The sequence below is a fragment of the Schistocerca nitens genome, chromosome 1, assembly GCF_023898315.1.
Source record: "Schistocerca nitens isolate TAMUIC-IGC-003100 chromosome 1, iqSchNite1.1, whole genome shotgun sequence".
NCBI classification, from domain to species: domain Eukaryota; kingdom Metazoa; phylum Arthropoda; class Insecta; order Orthoptera; family Acrididae; genus Schistocerca; species Schistocerca nitens.
Window position 1 is genome coordinate 777,440,659 of NC_064614.1, and position 17,028 is coordinate 777,457,686.

The window sequence follows — 17,028 nt, forward strand, 5'->3', positions numbered from 1 at the left end:
CAGGCCGTATTTATATATGGGCGCAGCGGAAGGCTAAACGGAACATCTGCCGCCATTTGATCTAAGGCTAGGTAGCAGCATCCAGATGTCCGCTTACTCAGACACATTTTATTTTCTAACACTGTTGGTGTATCAATTTACAGTCTTCGTAATTTTTATTTGAGTGGAGTTAAGTTGGTTTTAATTACAGAAAAAGTTTCAGCTCGATTGCATTTAAACTTTTCCGGCTAGAATTTTTAGAGCAGAACCGACAGTAGAACACGATCTCTAAACTACGTCTTTAAGAGTCCTTATATTAACTGTTGTTTAGATTAAGGTCTTGAAATTTGTTATAGCTTTATTATTTAACGCATGTAATCAAGTGGTGTAATCAGAACTGTCTATCATTAATATAATAGATACTTAATCTACTACAAATAGGGACGTTTATATTCCAAATTTAGTTTTTAGTCAATTACTTGAAAACTATTAGAGGTAGCTTAATGGAGTCACATAGTTAATGTTTTTATACCACACTGAAGCTTCGTACGAATTTTCATCTTTCTGAGTCTAATATTTAGCACCTTCAATTTTTAGTAAAAACGCCGATTTTGACGAAAATATTACTCTCATCGAGTTGAAATTTGTAACAGTTAATTTTGACATACAGTTGCATAATCTGACCAATTTTTGGCTTTCTGGCTTTATTATTTAGCGCAATTTGGTTTTTATTTAAAACGATGTACGAGGGCAGCTCAATAAGTAATGCAACACATTTTTTTTCTCGGCCAATTTTGGTTGAAAAAACCTGAAATTTCTTGTGGAATATTTTCAAACATTCCCGCTTCGTCTCGTATAGTTTCATTGACTTCCGACAGGTGGCAGCGCTGTACGGAACTGTTAAAATGGCGTCTGTAACGGATGTGCGTTGCAAACAACGGGCAGTGATCGAGTTTCTTTTGGCGGAAAACCAGGGCATCTCAGATATTCATAGGCGCTTGCAGAATGTCTATGGTGATCTGGCAGTGGACAAAAGCACGGTGAGTCGTTGGGCAAAGCGTGTGTCATCATCGCCGCAAGGTCAAGCAAGACTGTCTGATCTCCCGGGTGCGGGCCGGCCGTGCACAGCTGTGAATCCTGCAATGGCGGAGCGTGCGAACACACTCGTTCGAGATGATCGACGGATCACCATCAAACAACTCAGTGCTCAACTTGACATCTCTGTTGGTAGTGCTGTCACAATTGTTCACCAGTTGGGATATTCAAAGGTTTGTTCCCGCTGGGTCCCCTCGTTGTCTAACCGAACACCATAAAGAGCAAAGGAGAACCATCTGTGCGGAATTGCTTGCTCGTCATGTGACTGAGGGTGACAATTTCTTGTCAAAGATTGTTACAGGCGATGAAACATGGGTTCATCACTTCGAACCTGAAACAAAACGGCAATCAATGGAGTGGCGCCACACCCACTCCCCTACCAAGAAAAAGTTTAAAGCCATACCCTCAGCCGGTAAAGTCATGGTTACAGTCTTCTGGGACGCTGAAGGGGTTATTCTGTTCGATGTCCTTCCCCATGGTCAAACGATCAACTCTGAAGTGTATTGTGCTACTCTTCAGAAATTGAAGAAACGACTTCAGCGTGTTCGTAGGCACAAAAATCAGAACGAACTTCTCCTTCTTCATGACAACGCAAGACCTCACACAAGTCTTCGCACCCGATAGGAGCTCACAAAACTTCAGTGGACTGTTCTTCCTCATGCACCCTACAGCCCCGATCTCGCACCGTCGGATTTCCATATGTTTGGCCCAATGAAGGACGCAATCCGTGGGACGCACTACGCGGATGATGAAGAAGTTATTGATGCAGTACGACGTTGGCTCCGACATCGACCAGTGGAATGGTACCGTGCAGGCATACAGGCCCTCATTTCAAGGTGGCGTAAGGCCGTAGCATTGAATGGAGATTACGTTGAAAAATAGTGTTGTGTAGCTAAAAGGTTGCGGAATAACCTGGTGTATTTCAATGCTGAATAAAACAACCCCTGTTTCAGAAAAAAAATGTGTTGCATTACTTATTGAACTGCCCTCGTATTTAGCGAAACATATTCGTCTGATGACTCTCAGATTTAACAATTTAAACATTACTATAGTGAAGCATATGTTGACAAAGTTTGGAAAAGCTACTTTAATTTTTAATTTCATTCTTAGATTATGGCACAGTCCTTTGTATTGTACGCACAGACGCGCTATGATGTGCTAGTAGCAGTGAACTGGGGTAAGTCCGCTCGCCTCCGTATCTCTCAATGATACAGCGCTTGTTTCGCCACAAATGGCCAGACGTCTAGTGTAACGAAAGAAGTGCTCATGTTATTAGTCACTTCTGATGGCCCCGGTTCATTTTGAAACATAAAAACAATTGGCTGGTCTTTAGTTTCTGATTCGTACAAATATATCCAAATTTAGTCATTTGTTATGATGTTACATAAGGATTTTGAATTTGCTCTGGAATTTCTTGAACATTTTCTTTCAGACATTGAAATAAGCCTCTTTTTTCAGCTTTGGTTAAATAGTGAGCAATGTATTGGGAGCAGGTCGTTTTCTCAGCTGAGGAAGTACATGCAAAATCGAGTGTACGACGGTCTTCTTTATGTCCTGTGACCCATACTAGCGAACACCGTATGTGTGACAAATGGTCATGGCATTAGTATTACGGAGAGCTACCACTAAAAGGTAAAACAAGAGCCCTCCTTCGTAGTGGATGTTGTGCTTAAGAAGCTACGTATTCCCATGAGGTAATCTGTATTTGGTGGTCTTCTTTTTCTTTCCCCCTCCCCCCCCCCCCCTCTCAGTAACTGCAGATGGAAGTAATTACACTACATAAAGCTACAATGAAGCAGAAAAGAAACTGGGCGCACTGTATGAGAAATCTTTAACAAAAGTAGGGCACAGATTACTCTTTTTTCGAAGACGACGTATTTAGATTCCAATAACTTTGTTGAATGCAATATAGTTGCAGCAGCAGGAGAAGCAGCGGCAGCTAATATTGCGTTAGCTACGGAGTCCCGGGCACGAGAAAATGGAGCACGGGACCAACTAATGCTGAAGTAATGAGACGTTGTTACAGCTTCCTCGTATTGCCTGATTTCAGAGTCGCCTGTCCTCTGAGACCCTGCGCAAAAGTCTCTTGAGAACGCTGTGTTTCAGAGAAACTATTCGTTAGTTATAAGGAGAGCAAACAGTCGAAGATGCAGAAGAATTCCCCATTCTTTTTAAAAGAGAAATTGGCCTACCTATTTCAATTTTCCTTCATGTAATTTTGCTAACGAGATATCCGTAAGTTGTTGCTGTAAACTAGATTGTGTTTACTGACACTTTATCTCTCAAATAGCATGTATTTTGTACTGTATTTTGTGCGGTACAGTAACAAATTAATGTAGACTTCTGGGCGGGTTTCATGAATGTAATCTTTATTTGAAACATTACTTGTGGTGTAGACAGCAATATGTATTTAAGTTTTCCTTGATTTCACGAAATATTTTAAGCTGCATACGGGAACAGTTCCTTGAAAAAGGACACGATCTATTTCTTTTCTCCATTCTGATTCTACGGAGTTTGGCATAAGGCTTAGGAGCCTTGATGGCTCTTCACCTCGAACGTATTATCCATTTAGATCTGGAAAGAGCCTGTTTCACTATGATAAGAAGACTTTCTTTTCTGGAAATTTCAACATGGTACTACTGTCAATATAGGACTTCTTTAAATACATGGTAGGACATTTTGGACATATTGTGTCCTTCTTTAGACAGCTGTGTCTGGATCGTACTTTTAACTTACATAAACCGTAAGTACGGAACGCTTATCGGCCGAGAACATAGTTAATCTCGTGCAATTTCGTTACTGGTTACTAACGAAGCAGTTTCTCCGAACGTGCAGCTGTTCTAAGGCGCTGCAGTTTCTATTAGATGGGGCTCATGTGTTTTTACATTTACATAACTTATATTTCAGGTGCCAAAAGTCTCAAGTGAATGCTGAAAACCTTGATTATAAGGCTTTCGCTAGCAAATAAGTATCGGAAATAAATATCTAAAAACCGAAATCGACTGTTGATGGTCTTTAATTTATAAAACGTGAACTTTTTGCTAATTTGAAGGTAGTAACAACTATAAGAGAAACTATGGAATGTTTGTAGTTCCTATATCGACAACAAAGGTCTTAATTAAGTAAACCAACTTACGTAGTGTACACCTCCAACTGTCTAATTGTAGATCAGCTACCTCGACGTAGAGTGCTTACCACGGTTTCATTGTTTATTTTGGTATAGCCTATTCGCTACGAATGTTATAACTGTAACCAAGGTAGCGGCATCATTTGTACCAATCTGTGTGGGGGTCGCAGCTGGATCTTAACCCACCGGAGAAGATCGGAAGATTCTGTAAATCGTATGGATCTGGAGTGACAGGGGAGGCGCCGGATACTGATCACTTACTGTTGGCTGAGCTGGATTGCTTCCATACGCGCCTCTTATATTTTGGCTTAGACTATTGAGTGTCGTAGCCGAAATTTCTGAACCGATGCCAGTTACTTTATTTGCGGCGTTGGCTAAAATAACAAAACCACAATCGTCACGAAATCTCGTTCTCACATCATTTGGCAGTTTACAAACCCACGTGCATAATAATCCAAACATGTAATTAATATGCTTTTCAAACGCGGATGAACAGCAGATAAAGGTTTCGTAATACGTAATTTGAGGATCTCGGCCGTTAAGGGGTGGTCGATGAGAAACAGAGTTGTTGTTGTTGTTGTTGTCTTCAGTCCTGAGACTGGTTTGATGCAGCTCTCCATGCTACTCTATCCTGTGCAAGCTTTTTCATCTCCCAGTACCTACTGCAGCCTACATCCTTCTGAATCTGCTTAGTGTATTCATCTCTTGGTCTCCCTCTACGATTTTTACCCTCCACGCTGCCCTCCAGTACCAAATTGGTGATCCCTTGATGCCTCAGAACATGTCCTACCAACCGATCCCTTCTCCTTGTCAAGTTGTGCCACAAACTCCTCTTCTCACCAGATTTATTGTATGTAAAACATGGAAAAATATGTACGCCGGCCGCGGTGGCCGAGCGGTTCTGGGCGCTTCAGTCCGGAACCGCGTGACTGCTACGGTCGCAGGTTCGAATCCTGCCTTGGGCATGGATGTGTGTGATGTCCTTAGGTTAGTTAGGTTTAAGTAGTTCTAAGTTCTAGGGGACTGATGACCTCAGATGTTAAGTCCCATAGTGCTCAGAGCCATTTGAGCCAAACTATGTGGTTTATTGATATTAGGTGATAGTTTCACAATAAACCGAGATACGGCAGCTCTGTCTCAAAGTTTAGATTCTTGCTAATGGCAACGTTGTCAGGATGTATGCGTGTAAACTGTCGTAGGTGTCAAAGAAATGGTTGCCAGTTGCGTTGTTTGTACCTTTTCATGCACGATTTGAACGAGTCTGAGGCTGATCTGGATAACTACGATTCAGATAAAGATCCTTAGTATATTCCTGAACGCAAATGCGTATCAAAAGTTGTTGCTAATTACGTAAATATGAATATTTATTTCAACAAGTAAATAATGTTTTGTCCCTTACCGAATTAACGTAACAGGGCGATGATATCAATGTTAAGAGCAATCTCTAACATTGTTTACATGCTGTAATAAGGTGCTTATTAAGATTAATTTTATGTTGTGCTGAATTACAGATCATACTTTGAAGTTCTTATGCTTTAACACTGAAAAAATTGTTAACACAGATCTTAATACCAAATACTGAAACAATTCGGATCTTTGAAATCTTTTTTTGAGAGCTTTCGCAGTGAAGCTTGTATAATTCGCCCAGGAAGTATTCTGTGGTAAGTCGAAGCTAACCTACATTAAGTGCACTCACTTTGCGAATATACAAGTTGAAATACTCGTCGACGAATTTTTAACGACAAACTTTTGAGTACAAAATCAAATGGCTCTGAGCACTATGGGACTTGACATCTGAGGTCATCAGTCCCCTAGGCTTAGAATTACTTAAACCTAATTAACCTAAAGACATCACACACACCCATGCGCGACGCAGGATTCGAACCTGCGACCGCAGCAGCACAACAGTTCCGGACTGAAGCGCCTAGAACCGCTCGGCGACAGCGGCCGGCCTTTTGGGTACAATATACCGTTTTAAAAATGCAGAAAAACAAACAAACAAACAAAAAACAGAGAAAACGAAGCATCACGAAGGAATTATCCGAATGAGACTGTGTAAATGTATGACACACAAAAATGGCAATAGAACTGCTATATGTTGAAAAACAGTGTGACAAAAAGGAAAAGTTCAAACTTTCAAGCACGAGAGAGAAAGCTGTTTAGCTTAAAAATCACGAATCAGACGCTGATCTGACATCCATTGAAGTTGATTCGTAATTAAGGCGATGCGCGTCTGAGTGCATAAGGTAAACAAAAAAAAAAAAACTTAATGTCCAATATGCCAAATGCGTTTTTCTTTTGAACTACTGTAATGTGTATACAGTTGTTGCGAAAATGGCCCGCACAAGAAACTTGTTAATGAAGCTATAGGGTTTGGCGCACATGCACCGCCCTGGTATCCAGTCAGAGGGGAACTATGGTTCCAAAACGACATGTGTAGCTTTCCTTGTTCACGTACACCAATAAATACTTTTTATGACTCGTAGAGGAAACATACCAACAGCCATAATTCTTCCTAAATTTTTATTATTGAAGCAATTAGTTTCTACACCTCACTACTGTCAACTTGAGGCTCCTATGTGAAAAACGAATGTAGACGTCCGAACATTGGCCCGCATAGAATAGATACCATATGCATAAAACTGGATACAGTGGACTTCGATTAACTCAACGTGTAAACTCCAAACGCACGACAACAAGAAGATAACGCTAATCGAGCGTCGAAACTGGTTGCTTAAATAATTAATAAAATTTCAGGAAGAATTATGGCTGTTGATATCCTATTTCTGCGAGTTATCGATCAACCGCAGTCCAACATCCACAGCTATATGACGGATCTACACTACTAGCCATTAAAATTGCTACACCACGAAGATGACGTGCTACAGACGCAAATTTAACCTACAGGAAGAATATGCTGTGATATGCAAATGATTAGCTTTTCAGAGCATTCACACAACGTTGGCGCCGGTGGCGACTCCTACAACGTGCTGACATGAGGAAAGTTTCCAACCGATTTCTCATACACAAACAGCAGTTGACCGGCGTTGCCTGGTGAAACGTTGTTGTGATGCCTCGTGTAAGGAGGAGAAATGCGTACCATCACGTTTCAGACTTTGATAAAGGTCGGATTGTAGCCTATCGTGCTTGCGGTTTATCGTATCGCGACATTGCTGTTCGCGTTGGTCGGGATCCAATGACTGTTAGCAGAATATGGAATCGATGGGTTCAGGAGGGTAATACGGAACTCCGTGCTGGATCCCTATGGTCTCGTATCACTAGCAGTCGAGATGACAGGCATCTTATCCGCATGGCAGTAACGGATCGTGCAGCCACGTCTCGATCCCTGAGTCAACAGATGGGGACGTTTGCAAGACAACAAACATCTGCACGAACAGTTCGACGACATTTGCAGAAGCTTGGACTATTAGCTCGGAGACCATGGCTGCGGTTAGCCTTGACGCTGCATCACAAACAGGAGCGCCTGCGATGGTGTACTCAACGACGAACCTGGGTGCACGAATGGCAAAACGTCATTTTTTCGGACGAATCCAGGTTCTGTTTACAGCATCATGATGGTCGGATCTGTGTTTGGCGACATCGTGGTGAACGCACATTGGAAGCGTGTATTCGTCATCGCCATACTGGCGTATCACCTGGCGGTATGGCATGGGGTGCTATTGGTTACACGTCTCGGCCACCTCTTGTTCCCATTGACGGCACTTTGAACAGTGGGCGTTACATTTCAGATGTGTTACGACCCGTGGCTCTACCCTTCATTTCAGCAGTATAATGCACGACCGCATGTTGCAGGTCCTGTACGGGCCTATCTGGATACAGAAAATATTCTGCTGCTGCCCTGGCCAGCACATTCTCCAGATCTCTCACCAACTGGAAACGTCTGGTCAATGGTGGCCGAGCAACTGACTCATCACAATACGCCAGTCACTGCTCTTGATGAATTGTGGTATCGTGTTGAAGCTGCATGGGCAGCTGAACCTGTATACGCCATCCGAGCTCTGTTTGACTCAATGCCCAGGCGTGTCAAGGACGTTATTACGGCTAGAGGTGGTTGTTCTGGGTACTGATTTCTCAGGATCTATGCACCCAAATTGCATGAAAATGTAATGACATGTCAGTTCTAGTATAATATATTTGCCCAATGAATACCCGTTTATCATCTTCATTTCTTCTTGTTGTAGCAATTTTAATGGCCAGTAGTGTACACAAACTGATGGCGTCAGTTGCTGGCTGCAATACCTATTACGCTTTGATTGACAATAAAGTGCTCTTGGCTGCAAGAACCAGACATGGTACAAGCTACGTTGACGCAGAACGAGGTGGTGCCCACAGGGACGCGATCGTGGTGTCGGTGACGAACACTCTGACGGGCTTGCTGGCGGGCTTCGTGGTGTTCAGCGTGCTGGGCTTCATGGCGCACGAGATGGGCGAGCCCGTGTCCGAGGTGGTCGCCTCCGGTCCGGGCCTCGCCTTCGTCGCCTACCCGGAGGCGGTGCTGCGCATGCCGCTGCCGCAGCTCTGGTCGGCGCTCTTCTTCTTCATGCTCTTCGTGCTCGGCATCGGCTGCCAGGTGGGTCAGCGCCGGCGATATGCTGGCAAAATCACCTCCAGTATAAGGTGTTCCAAAAAGATTTATCCGGTTTCACAACACTCTCTCTCCTGCTTATTACGATAGAACCTTTCACTTGATAATGTCTACATCTATATAGATACTCCGCAATCCACCGTACGGCGGATTGCCGAGGCTACACCTTACTACTACCACTACGCATTTCCTCTTCTGTTACACCCGCAAACAAAGTTTGGTTTTTCCACGCAATGTATGTCGAAGGCAGAAGAAACTCTCTGCATTCAGATTCAAATGCCAGTTCTCTAAATTTTCTCGGTTGTGTTCGCTTCCAGAGATTCCCATTTGAGTTTCTGAAGCATGTTCTAACAGTTGCGTGTTGTTCGATCCTACCAGTAACAAATCTAGTAGCCCCCCTCTGAAATGCTTTGATGTCTTCCTTTAATCCGACATGGTGCGATCACGAAGCACTCTGGCTCTGAGCACTATGGGACTCAACATCTATGGTCATAAGTCCCCTAGAACTTAGAACTACTGAAACCTAACTAACCTAAGGACATTACACAACACCCAGCCATCACGAGGCAGAGAAAATCCCTGACCCCGCCGGGAAGCGAACCCGGGAACCCGAGCGTGGGAAGCGAGAACGCTACCGCACGACCACGACGAAGCACTCTAACAGTACGCACTAGCGTCCTATATGCGGTCTCCTTTACGGATAAGCTACATTTTTGTAGAGTTCTCCCAATACACCGAAGTCAACCATTCACCTTCCCTACCACAATCCTCACAAGCTAGTTCCATTTCATATCACTTTGCAACGTTGCGCTTAGATAATTCACCTACGTGGCTGTGTGTATCAGGACACAGCTAATGCTGTGTCCGAACATAACGGGTTTGTTTTTCTTACTCAGCCACATCACCTTACATTTTTCTACAATTAGCTACCACTCATCATGTCGACTACAAATTTTCTCTAAGTCGTCTTGTATCTTCCTACAGTCACATCTTACCGTACACAACGGCATCATCAGCAAAGAACCGCAGATTACTGCTCATCTTGTTCGCCAATTCATTTATATATACAGAGAACAACAACGGCCCTATGACACTTCCGTGGCCACTCCTGACAACATCCTTGTGTCTGATGAACATTGGCCGTCGAGGATAACATACTGGGTTCTATAACTTAAGACGTCTTCTTGCCATGCTGGTATCTGTGAGCTTAATCTGTATGCTCGTACCTTCTTTAACAGACTGCAGTGAAGCATCGTGTCAAATGTTTTCCGGAAATCTAGAAATACGAAATCTGCCTGTTGCCCTTCACCCATAGTTCACAGTATATCATGTGAGAAGAGCGATTATTTCTAAAATCGCGCTGATTCGTGCAAATATGATTCTCGGTCTCAAGAAAACTTGTTGTATTCCAACTGGAATATGCAGCAGACTGAGGGGTATTGGTCTGTAATTTTGCGGGTCCGTCCTTTTTCCCTTCTTATATACAGGAGTCACCTGCGCTTTTTTCCAGTCGCTTCAGATTTAGTGCTGGGCCAGAGATTTGCGATAAATGGAAGCTAGGTAAGGGGCCATTACCGCGGAGTACTCTTTGTATAAACGAACTGGGATTCCATTCGGACCTGGCGACTCATTTCTTTTCAACTCTTTCAGTTGTTTCTCTTCGCCAGGGATGCTTTTTACTATGCCGTCCATAAGGGAGTCTGTTCGATTGTCAAAGGACGGTATGTTTGTACGATTCTCATGCGTGAACGATTTGTCGAACGTGAAATTTAAAACTTGGCTTTCGTTTTGCTATCTTGAACCGTCAGACCACAAGGGTAAACAAGTCAATGGCTGGCTGGCTCTGAGCACTATGGGACACAACAGCTGAGATCATAAGTCCCCTAGAACTTAGAACTACTTAAACCTAACTAACCTAAGGACATCACACACATCCATGCCCGAGGCAGGATTCGAACCTGCGACCGTAGCAGTCGCGCGGTTCCTGACTGAAGCGCCTAGAACCGCTAGGCCACCGTGGCCGGCAAACAAGTCAATGGTATTACGGTGGTAGTTGTTGAATGCTTCGCGCATAGATATTTTCACAGATCCACGAATCTCTATTAACCTTTACTTGCCGTTATTTGTGCGTTCTCTTTTGAACCGACAACGCAACGGCCTCTGCGTCCTCAGCATTTTCCGAATCTCGTTACTAAATCGTGGACGCACTTTTCCGTCCTTAATTCACTTACTAGGCATATAATTCGCCTGACCACGCTTTACAATCTGCTTAAGCTTTGCCCCTAATTCCTCTACGTCTCTCTTATTGGAACTAAGTGATGCCAGCTCACTGTCTAAGTCAGATGATAAAACTGTTTATCTGCTCTATCTAGCAGAAACACTCTCTTAGGCTTCTTGACTGATTTATTAACTTTCGTAACAATAGTTGCTAAAATGACATCTTGACCGCTGAACCCCCTTTCTGTACTGACGTTGTCGATAGGGTCCAGATTATTTGTAGCTACAAGGTCTAAGATATTTCCATTACGTCTAGGATGCCGAACTAGCTGCTCAAGACAGTTGTTAGAAAACGTGTTCAAAAGTACTTCGCACGACTGTCTGTCTGTACGCCCTGAATGGGACTACAATGTTTTATTTTGAAAAGAACCGTCCAGCATTCGTAAGGATTATTCTTTCACAGATATGCACATACAAGCTTAGGGTGTTGTTTAGGTAGTTAAATTGTTTAGAATTACGTTTACGATCAAAGTTTTTATTTGTTTTTGTGTTTTACATTTCGAAGTCTCGTTTGATGCAGCTCCCCAAGCTAGACTGTACTGTGCAAGCGTCTTCATCTCTAAATAACTACTATAACCTACAGCGATATAAATTTCTTTTTTCTCAATTAGATTCTGTACCTGCTCTTCGGTTACCCATCTAATTTTCGACGTTCTTCCGTAGCTCCACCTTTCAAATGCTTCTCTTATTGTCTCTGTTGCTCGTCTTCCATGTTTCACTTATGTACAAGCGTACACTATATATAAGTACCTTCATAACAGAGTTCCAAATAGGTAAATGTATGTTTGATGTTAGTTTATTATTTTCAGAAACCCTTGTTTTACTATTGCCAGTGTGAATTTTATATTCTCTCTACTTCAGCCATCGTCAGTTATTTTGCTGCCGAAATAGCACTCTCAACGAATGCATTTGGTATCTAGTTTGCTAATCTAATTCTCTCGGCAAGCGGCACAGTCTGATTTAATTTGAAATTTAACATATGGTTAATGTATCCTCAGCTGAACTCACAAAAAACATCGACACGGGAACCAAACTCTTCCCAATTACTGTCGTTACTATGCGACGCCAAAATTCACAGAAAGTCGTTCGGAAGTGAGGCACGTGGACAATAGTGCACAAGAAGAAATATCTGAAATTCTCGCAGTATTTTAACTTCTTGATACCAATGTCAGACCATGGGCAGGTAGAGAGACAGTGTCTTTCTGAGGACATATTACCGGTTACATTAATGAGACATTAAGCGTTTCGGGGGCACGCAGAAAACAGAGCTGTCATTGTCGTATGCGGATACGAAGAAATTAATCTAAGGTCCAAAGGGGTCAAGGAAGGAAGCATTTCCGAAAAGGATAAGTTTTTAAACTGTCCGCGTGCCGCCACGGTTAAAAATTTCCACCCATGCCGAAATGGCGCTATCCAAAACCGGGGCAACTGTGCCGCAGGACGAGCCATAGATGACAGGGGCTGTCAACAGTGTCTCCTCAACGATCGTTCAGCAAACATTGCTGCGTATGGGTCTCCGCAGTAGGCGTCTGGTTCATGCACCCATGCTCACTGCTGTTCGACGGCGACGAAGCCTGGAATTTGCACGCCAATATCGCAAATGGAATGGACGCCCCTGAGTGATGACGGGAGCTCTTCATATACATCACGTTTTATGTACCGTCGTACAAATGGGTGTGAAATGTCTGTAGAACACCCTGAAACAATCGTAGGAAGAGCCCAGGTCGGAGGAGCGAGCGTTAAGATCTTGAGAATGTCTTCGTGGCATTCCATGGGTGAGCTCGTCATTCATGAAATGAAAATGGGTCAACACAACTATGCTTGGGAAATATGTCCATACCTGCATGCAGTTTGTTTTCCTTCTGCACGATGGCATCTACCATAGGGCAATGCAACGTGTCACACATCTCGCAGTGTACGTGCGTGGTTCAAGGAGTACCAAGATGTGTTTACCGTATTCTCCTGGCCACCAAACTTCCAGGATTAAAACCCAACAGAGAACCTGTGGGATCACCATGATGGGGTTGTTCGTGCCACCGATCTTAAACCGAGACACCTAGCGCAGTTGGTCATGGTTCTGCAGTTGATAGCTTTCGGAACCTCACTGACTCTTCTTCTGCTCGTCTAAGAACAGTCCGCTCTGCAAAAGGTTGTTATTCAGGCTTTTCAGGTGGTCTCATTAATGTGACTGGACAGTATAGACATCCGTAACACTAAACATTCTTTTGTAGTTCCAAATGAAGTTAATCATGAACCACTTTTTATTTCGCAGAGGAAATTATAATTACTTTTAGGTAGATCTCATATTTTGAAACTGACTGTCTGGGGGCTAAAATATGTGTAGGTCTATATACATCTATATTTTATAGATAATTTTCGTTTGATAGAAATACTTAAATTGAAATATTGATAACTGACCAGAAATAAATGTTATTGACGCAAGTAACGAATAAGCAGACATCGAAAACAAAGTTTACGGATGTAACACTGCAGTCATAGAACCAACAAGTGATTTTTCTATCCAGGATAGCTTAAGAAGACGAGTAGAAACACAAGCAAATAAATAAAAGGAGAGTAATGATCGACTGCAGTGGCCTTGGTAAATGTCTCCAAACTGAGATTCCAATGCGTCACTCAGAAAGTTTATAACTGTAGTGTACTAACAGTTTCGGCATATGACAGTGCGTCATGAACTTTTAATGCAAAAAATCAATCAAAACCTTTAGGACCAAGGAGCGAAGTATCTCCTTACGACAGTAACAGATTTGAAATGGGTACGGGGAGAATATATAGCGATGGAGTGGTGGACGACGGATAAAAGGAGCTATTTTGCTGAATGAGAAAGGATAAGACAGAGAGTACGGTCAAATAGAATGTGAATAAATATCATTTTGAAACGTACAGAAGGTTGTGTATAGCTGATAGTTATTATCCAGCCAATGCTTAATAATGTTTTCGTCCAGGGATGGAGCGCAATGTAGCAGCGATTATGTGTGCCGTTCATTCGAAAAGTCCTTCATCGGCTTCCGCAGGTTATGGGATCAGGTGTTTACTCACAGATTAATTTCCATAAGAACGAAGGCTTTCACGACCGGATGACATTGCTGTTGGTAAACCGTTCGGGGTACAAGGTCGTGGTCCCCGCAACTCTTCTGTTCCTAACTTTGCGTCCAGAACTCGCTGGACAGCTTCAGAGGCGTTGCTCCTACGCTGAATCTTGAGTCGGCAATACCCAACAGCGCAATTCTGGATGAAACGTTGGGAACAGAAGAGTTTTTTGGATCACGACATTATACCCCGAAAGGTTCACCAGCAGCAATTTCCGAAGGTTGTAGACAGTGGTTTAAGGGCGTGGAGGTGGCGCCCGATACCATTCCAGATTTGTTCCATCCGGTTACTACCAGGTGAATTTTGTGTTCAAGACATCCTGTCATCTTCCCCTTCGATTGCCGGCCGCGGTGGTCTCGCGGTTCTAGGCGCGCAGTCCGGAACCGTGCTACTGCTACGGTCGCAGGTTCGAATCCTGCCTCGGGCATGGATGTGTGTGATGTCCTTAGGTTAGGTTAGGTTTAAGTAGTTCTAAGTTATAGGGGACTAATGACCACAGCAGTTGAGTCCCATAGTGCTCAGAGCCATTTGAACCATTTTTTTCCCCCTTCGATTACTGCCATAGGTACCAATGGAAGCCCAAATGAAGAACCCCCAAAGCAAAATACTGCCTTCACCGGCCTGCCACCGTGGCCACGCTCCATATTTCGGGTAGCCGTACATCTGAAGGACGAAGCAGCCGATTTATTTTGTTTTATTTATTTCTTATATGACGACGACAACAAATATTGAAACCTACATACAATTTATAATTATACGTTTAAGGGTTTAGGCACAGAGCTAATATGTTCAAATTCTTAAAGTTAATGATTCAATAATACTAAAAGGAGGCCATTTAAACTATAAAATTAGCACTGTTAATTAAAAAAGATACATGTAATTAGAGTTCAACATCTGTTGAATGGAACTGATAGCGGAGGGAGCAGCATTAATAAAATCACTGAATGGTCGTGCGTGCTTTATCAGAGGAGAGTCTCTGACAATACGCTTGAACGGTTTGTTCTTTGCGCAACAGTCACAGGCTGGAGAGGCTGAGTCCCCACTTGCGCATCAGAGCGTTGCACCCGGCGTGACAGTTCTTATCCTGTTCACTCGTGCCCATTCACTTCTCTTCAGATCAGATCCTGGTAGACTAGCAGATGGATCTTGAACGCCTTGATGTTTTATTGTTGCAGCCTTCCACTTCCTGCCCCACTCTTATTTGAAGCCGAGATTCTTGCTGTTTCTTCCATTATGCACAGTGGATGCATAGTGTCAAGCAGTCTGGAGGAGGGTCATTGAAGAATGTATGGATTGGAAGATCTTGGGGTAATCGGAGTGATGCAGGGTAGTCGGCGTGATGCAGCTTCCTCCATTCTTGATCGGTTGCTTCTTGACGTCTCAATTCAGCTGGTAGAATGTTACTGACGGTATTCAGCCAAGGGATTGGTGTGGATTTTAGTGTACCCATAGTAATTCTCATTGATTCTTTCAGACAGATGTCTAGCGTCCTTTTATGAGCACTGTGTTGCCTTAGTGGGACACAGTATTCAGCTACTATGTATACTAGTGTCAGAGCTGCAGAAAGTAGACCTCAGGTTATGCCAACCAGTTTTATTATGATGCTATTTCGAGTTTGTCGCTTTTGGCAAATTTTTTCCAGGTATTTGTTGTACGTTAAAGACCAATCGAGTGTGACACCAAGGTATTTAGGCTGGAAATTGCGTCTAATGCTCTGTTGACAGAAGTTCATCTTGAGCTGTTGGTTTGCGATCCTGTTGTTGAAGTGGAATATGCAGACTTCTGTCTTGGCTACATTTGGTTGGAGTCTCCATGGTGAGTAACATGTGTTGGGATTTTCCAGGTCTGTGGGCAATATATTTTCTCCTTCCTCAAGTGTGCTGGTTTGTATGGCTATGGCAAGCTCATCGGCGTAGCAAAAAAGTTTTGCGAGTGGTGTTCGGCATGTCACTGGTGTAAAGGTTGAAGAGAAAGGGTGCTAGGACGGATCCTTCTGGAAGCCCATTTTCTATGGTAAATGACTTACTCTGTTTTTGTCCAACATTAACTTTGAAGTAACGGTTGATTAACGTATTTTCCACAAGTGTCGTCAGTTTCTTACTTGGGACATACGTTTTTATCTTCAGCAGCAGTCTATCTAGCCACTTAGTACCATATGCTGCTGACACAAAGGCCACCGATGTCTTTAGTTTCTTCCGGAATCCACTTCAGTGTAGGATGTCAAGGCTAGAACCTGTTCACAGCAGCAGCGCTAGCTTCTGAAATGAGCCTGATATGTTTGAGTTATATTATTTATTATTCCTTGAATTCTGTCAAGGATAAGTCGTTCTAGTAGTTTAACATGCACGCTGAGCTGCGCAGTTGGGTGGTAACTCGAGGGGTCATCAACTAGCTTTCCGGACTTGAGGATTGCTAGTGTGTGCAATCTTGACTTGTTGAGGAATTTCCCCAGTCTCGAGTACATCGTTGTAGAACCTCCTCAGCTAAGTTCTTCCGTGTTCACCAATATGTTTTATAAATTCAGGGAACATGCCATCCAGTCCTGCTGTTTTTGTCTTTTTAAATGTTTTGATAGCCTCATTTATATCTCTTTCATCAAGGGTGTCTGTTAAGGCGGTGTTATCATACAGCTAGCTATTGAGTTCATTCAGTTCATCCTTTATCTTTTCTTTAGTGGCTGAGTCTACAGAAACCTCAGCTCTTGATCTGATGTGTAAGGCTAGTTCTAACGACGTAATCTTCGGTTGCTGATTGCAGACATTGGCTGCAGTGCCAACTTTCCTTAATAATGTCGATGCCTTTCTGCTTGAATGAGTGCAGTTTAAACTGGAAGTCA

General features: G+C 43.1%; 1 protein-coding gene across 1 annotated transcript in view; it reads left to right on the top strand.

Moving 5' to 3' along the window:
- LOC126261767 (sodium- and chloride-dependent glycine transporter 1-like) overlaps positions 1–17,028 on the top strand; it is a 300,835-nt gene that overhangs the window by 220,068 nt on the left and 63,739 nt on the right. Inside the window, exon 8 of the mRNA XM_049958567.1 lies at positions 8,555–8,792. Within this exon, the coding sequence (XP_049814524.1) occupies positions 8,555–8,792 (238 nt within the window). The remainder of the gene's footprint in view (positions 1–8,554; positions 8,793–17,028) is intronic.